The 6,000-nt window shown below is 47.2% G+C and overlaps 1 protein-coding gene across 1 annotated transcript in view; it reads left to right on the top strand.

Annotated features, from left to right (window-relative positions):
- The window catches only part of CACNA1E (calcium channel, voltage-dependent, R type, alpha 1E subunit), a 340,306-nt gene that overhangs the window by 263,026 nt on the left and 71,280 nt on the right, over positions 1–6,000 (top strand). The window contains exons 15-18 of the mRNA XM_005880270.2: positions 2,111–2,242; positions 2,726–2,798; positions 3,602–3,719; positions 5,644–5,711. Coding sequence (XP_005880332.1) covers positions 2,111–2,242; positions 2,726–2,798; positions 3,602–3,719; positions 5,644–5,711 — 391 coding nt within the window. The remainder of the gene's footprint in view (positions 1–2,110; positions 2,243–2,725; positions 2,799–3,601; positions 3,720–5,643; positions 5,712–6,000) is intronic.

Below are 6,000 nucleotides of genomic sequence, written 5' to 3'. Positions count from 1 at the left end.
GCCCTCACTCCCCACCCAGTGTCCTCATCCATAGGTGCACGATTTTTGTCCAGTTTCTTCCCGCATCTCCCATTCCCCTTTCCCCGCCAAGAATAGTCAGTCCATTCCCTTTCTATGTCCCTGATTCATTATAATCACCAGTTCATTCTGTACATCAGATTATTTATTCACTTGGTTCTTAGATTCACTTGTTGATAGATGCATGTTTGTTGTTCACAATTTGTATCTTTACCTTTTTCTTCTTCCTCTTCTTAAAGGATACCTTTCAGCATTTCGTATAATACTGGTTTAGTGGTGATGAACTCCTTTAGCTTTTCCTTATCTGTGAAGCTCTTTATCTGACCTTCAATTCTGAATGATAGCTTTGCTGGATAAAGTAATCTTGGTTGTAGGTTCTTGGTATTCATCACTTTGAATATTTCTTGCCATTCCCTTCTGGCCTGCCAAGTTTCTGTTGAGAAATCAGCTGACAGTCGTATGGGTATTCCCTTGTAGGTAATTGAGTCTCTTTCTCTTGCTGCTTTTAAGATTCTCTCTTTGTCTTTTGCTCTTGGCATTTTAATTATGATGTGTCTTGGTGTGGTCCTCTTTGGATTCCTTTTGTTTGGGGTTCTCTGCGCTTCTTGGACCTGTAAGTCCATTTCTTTCACCAGGTGGGGGAAGTTTTCTGCCATTATTTCTTCAAATAGGTTTTCAATATCTTGCTGTCTCTCATCTTCTGGCACCCCAATTATTCTGATGTTTGTACGCTTGAAGCTGTCCCAGAGGCTCCTTACACTATCTTCGTATTTTCGGATTCTTTTTTCATTTTGCTTTTCCGGTTGGGTGTTTTTTGCTTCTTCGCATTTCAAATCTTTGGCTTGATTCTTGCGCTCCTCTGGTCTGCTATTGGGTGTCTGTATAATATTCTTTATTTCAGTCCGTGTATGCTTAATTTCTAGTTGGTTCTTTATCATAGCATCGAGGGTCTCATTAGTTTTCGTGACTCTCTCCTCAAGTTTATTGACAGCTTCTAGCACATTTTTGCAAGCCCTCAAAATTGCGATTTTTAGCTCTATATCCTCCATTTCTGTCATGTTTTTTTGTCTCCGCATTTTTTATGCTTTCTTGGTGCACCCCCTAGTGGTCTTTGTGCGCAGTCTTGTTCTAGTTGAGCCTTGATTGTTGTAGTTAATACTAGAGGGATTTGACCACCAGGCCGACTGGCTGTGTGAATCAGCTGTGTCTGCCGCGGAAAACTTCTGTCCTCTGGGGGGGCGCTAATCTAGCCTTTGCCTGCGGCGATCCGGCAAATGGCTCTGCGCAGGGCTTGGGCGGGGCGGGCTCAACAGGGCGGGCGGGCGGAGGGAGCGGTTATGGCCCCTCTCAGTCCCGTTCCCAGAGGCTCTGCTTCTCAGAACCCCCGGAACCGCTGCAAACCTCGGAGGGAAAGCTGCCTTCCAACTGATGCCAGACACTCCCGCTTCTCCCGTTTGGGTCCGAGTCCCCAGCGATTCGCCCGTATCTGGAGCTCAGAGTCTGAGACTCCCCCCTGACCGAAAACGACAACCGCGCTCTCAGCCACCAGCCCGCTTTGCGCGCGCACCTCCGCACCTGAGTTTTTTCCACACTGCGCCTCCTCTGAGCCTCGGTGTGCTGTTATTTTTCCTTCTAGTTGAAGAGTCTCTCCTCAGCCAGCCTTCCTGTGGTTCTGGGTGATGTCCGTTCCGTCTTTTAGTTGTATTTTTGAAGTGGTTGTTTGCGGCAGCAGTCTCCGGTGTTTACCTATGCCGCCATCTTGGTCTCTCTCCTCTCTGCCTTATTATATGTCCTCCCATTCCTCATCCCCCTTACCAGATGTTCCCCTTCCTTATCTCATCCCCCCACTTCATTCTTCAGCTCCTCCTCCTCCTCCTCCTCCTCCTCCTCCAAAGATCGAACCAGAAGAAACATCTACGATGCCAAGTCCCATGCTACATTCCCAAGGGGAGCCACACTGTTGCTACCATCTCTCCTTCCTACAAGGATTAAAAATGCAGCTCATTCATAGACCACCAGGCAGATGTCCAGCTGACTTGGGGATAACATGGTATTCACTGCTCACCACTGTCATGTCGTCTGCGTTTTGTAGGTACTGGGCATCCCTACGGAATTTGGTGGTCTCCTTGATGAGTTCCATGAAGTCTATCATCAGTTTGCTCTTCCTCCTCTTCCTCTTCATCGTTGTCTTTGCTCTCCTAGGAATGCAGCTGTTTGGAGGCAGGTAAGCACCAACTAGCTTTCCATCCAAAGGAGCCTTAAAACGTCAGCCTGGGAGCGCCGGGGTCACTCATTCAATCACCAAGTTCCCATCTTGTTTGCTCCTGTTCATGGCCCAAATCAACCACTGTGCGTTTTGTGGAACAGGCGTCTCTGCTTGTAACCTTTTCACATTGTTCAGGGTTCTTGCTTCAGGGACCCTTCCTCTGGAGCTCTCTGAAATGTACAGCCCAGGGCCCTGAACCTCAGGATCTGCCCAAACTCCACCTCAGTACCCGCGCCCTTCAAAGACACACCCTTCACAGAGCACAGTCCTTCAGCCATAGTCTCTAATACCATCTTTACTAGGGACATGGAGTGGGGGGAATGTAGGAAAGAGGGGGACGTGGAGAAAGGGGAAAGAAGTGATGAAAATGGCATAATCTTGGGAAGGGGAACCTTGGTGTGTAAGAATTTTCATTCCATTCTCTCTGGATTTCCTTCTCAGGTTTAACTTTAATGATGGGACTCCTTCGGCAAACTTTGACACTTTCCCTGCAGCCATCATGACTGTATTCCAGGTATGAGGCCAGCTGGCAGGTTCCTGGGCGCACACCGCAAGGTGAAAGGGTTAGGAGAATCCCACTCGGCCCCTCCCAGGCAGCTGGGTACCTTGCTTGTTGAGGAATCATCACCACAGTAATTCCTAGGATTTCGGTCGCTCTGTTCTTACCGATAAGAGAAGAGCCCCCTCATGATGGCCTCGTTGGCCTCCTCCCTACATATGAGATCTCGAGTCAAAGACGGTAAAAAAGCTATTGCATTTATGGTGTTCTGAAACCGGAAACATCATCTAACACATGTGATCATTTAATGAAGTATGATTAGCCCCCACCAAAATAAATTTGGAATAATGGGGGAAATTAATAATCAGTAATGTCTTAGACCTAAGAAAAACGCTATTTAGCCAGAATCTGAGGCTGAACCAGAATCCAGGTTCCCAGAACGGTGCCCAGGCAGCTCTTTCCCATAATGATGCTGTCTCAGGAGCTGCCTCTTGGCAGCTCTGGTGACAGGTGGGGAGTGACCAGACTGCCTGGACTGAGTGATTCCTGTGGGCCTGGCAAAGTGGGGGTGGGGGGGAGGGACTCTGTAGTTTGAGGAATAGAATCTTCCCTTTTAATGCTCTTTCTCTATTTTCAATGCCTAAAATTCTCTTCCATAACAGAAGAAAGTTTAGGATTATCCATGGGAGTGACATTTTTTCCCCTCCCTGGCAGGATGGCCAAGCAAGGGGGTAGGTGGAAAAGGCTCAGGCCCAGACTTTTCCCCATTTTCTCAACCAGCCCAGGTCTCTGACCTGCCTGTTGTTTGCTTTGCGTAGATCCTGACAGGTGAGGACTGGAATGAGGTGATGTACAATGGGATCCGCTCCCAGGGTGGGGTCAGCTCAGGCATGTGGTCAGCCATCTATTTCATTGTGCTCACCTTGTTTGGAAACTGTATCCTTTTTAAAGATGCTCCTCTTTGTGCTGCCTGCCTGCCCAGTCCGGCATTTGAGGAGGGGAAGGGGGAGATGGAAGAAAGTGGTGGAGGGGGGGTTGTGGTAGTGATGGTGAAGGAGGAGGAGGTTGGTGGTGGAGGTGGAGGTGGTGGTGGTGGTGTGGAGGAGGTGGGGAGGAGGGTGGTGATGGTGGTAGAACTGGAGTGGGGCAGGGATGGGGGGGCGGACATTGCTCTGTATACTAAGAGGAAACCAGACATTGCTCCGTATACTAAGAGAAACAAGGATCCTGACCTTAAGGAATTTGTACGCTAATTGGGTAAAGGGGATAAAAATGAAGAAAAAGAATAGCATCCAAATGAGGCTATTGTGTTGAATGATTGGAGCTACTATGAGCTGGGGAAAGAAGAGAGGGCAGAGATCGTTGTAGGCTGAAACAGTGGGCAGATTATAATACTCATGAGTTAATTTCATGTTACCATAGAACAGAGCCTGCCCCATAGTAAGATCTCTAAAACACTAGCATTATGGTTAATGCTACTACAACTAAGCACATCTAACATTGACTGCTTCTGTGCTATTTGTGAGTCTCTGTGTGTACTAAGTGCTTTACTGGCACTAGTTCATCTAATCCTTACTTTATAAGACATAGGAGAAATAACAAAGATCAAACAATTACTCAACTGTAAAGGGAAAGTAGAAACCAAGTTCATTGCATTCCAAAACCCAGGTCTGGTCACAGGATCTAGATCCAGGAAGATTCGGTTTTAATCCCAGCAACTCTGCATCCAGCTGTGTGGCCTTGAGAAAGGCACTCCATCTTTCTGAGCTTCTAGTTTCCACATGTGAAATTAGAATACCAATGCCTGTCTTCTTTGTTCCTTGTGAATAGTAAATGAGGTAATTTATTTGAATGCAGCGCGTGTAGTTTACCTGGTAAACTACAAACTTCTACACCATCATTAGCTGTTTTGGGGGAGTGTGACTTGCCTTGAATTGGGGTTGGTAGAGTAAAAACGAGGAGCTGCTGTGATACAGCTGTGGTTCTGCATCTTCTATAATCTCACAGAGAAAAGATGCCCCTTTTGGTTTTCTGCCCTGAAAACTGATAAGGGCCAAAGCCAACTCTAGACCAAAGAGAGCCCGTAAGAAGAAAGCTGTGCAATGAGTCACAGAAATGGAAGGCCAATTTGTCACAGTGGCCTTGTTTTGTTTTTTTGTGGGTTTTTTTTGGTGGTGGTTTTTTTTTCCTTTTACTCTGAGGGCAGTCAGACCTGGACTTTCTGGAACCAGTTCTTTGTCCCAGAACACACGGGCCTCAAACACAGTTGGAAATTTGGGACTTGAGAGGTTAGAGTGTAGAATAAAAATGGGTTCCATAATGATCTTGTGAGCTCCGTGACATTTTGCTAAATGAAATACAGAAGCTGTGCAGGACAAGAAGAACAGGAGAAATAAGTTAGCACCCATTACTGAGAGCTAGTCAGTGATGGGATGTGGGTTCTCATTTCTTTTCATCTTTAAGAATCGTTTAGGATGGCTCGTGTAGGTGGGCTTCAGTTTCAGCCTCCCAGAAAGGGGAGATGAGCTCCTACGTTGAGTTCCCTACCCATCTTGTTGTTTATTGACTCTCTGTTTGATATTGCTGTGATAGACATCACAGCTGCTTAAAGGCCTTCTCACTCCATTCATGTATTTCTTTGTCCTGAACAAAGAGATGGTATGTGGAAGGAGGGAAGACATATTCTCCTTCTAACAGGGTTGCATAGTATCTCTGTCCTCCCCTCCCACAGTCCCTGCTTAAGTGACTCTTTGCGGTAGATCCTAGTGTCCCCAGCAGGAAAGACGTGGAGATGCCCTCTCAGCCTTGCTTTGAAGCCTCTTGCTTTTCTTACTTGTCCATCCTTAACTCGTCACCCCAGACACGCTGCTGAATGTGTTCTTGGCTATCGCTGTGGACAATCTGGCCAACGCCCAGGAGCTGACCAAGGTAAGCATTGCTCTCTGGGGATGCGATAGTTCTAGTGCCATTGGATGCCTTTGGGGTGCTTCCAGGAGTCTGCGTATCTGGCCCCTCCCGGGAGCTCCTGGACAGGTGGAGAGCCACACGCCCTGAAGGAAGCCTGGTTCACTCTCTTTGAGTTTGGTGAGCCTCAGACCAGCCTGGTTCTCCCGTGAGATAGAGAAAAATAATAGGTTGGACCCTCAAGGAGGCCCTTAGCAGGATTGTAACATGAAGAATAAAGAAAACACTCAATCCTGGGAACACATAGCTCTGC

This window comes from Myotis brandtii, unplaced genomic scaffold (assembly GCF_000412655.1).
Source record: "Myotis brandtii unplaced genomic scaffold, ASM41265v1 scaffold630, whole genome shotgun sequence".
Lineage (NCBI taxonomy): Eukaryota > Metazoa > Chordata > Mammalia > Chiroptera > Vespertilionidae > Myotis > Myotis brandtii.
The sequence above is the reverse complement of the archived record's forward strand: the minus strand, read 5'-3'. Positions and strand labels throughout refer to the sequence as shown.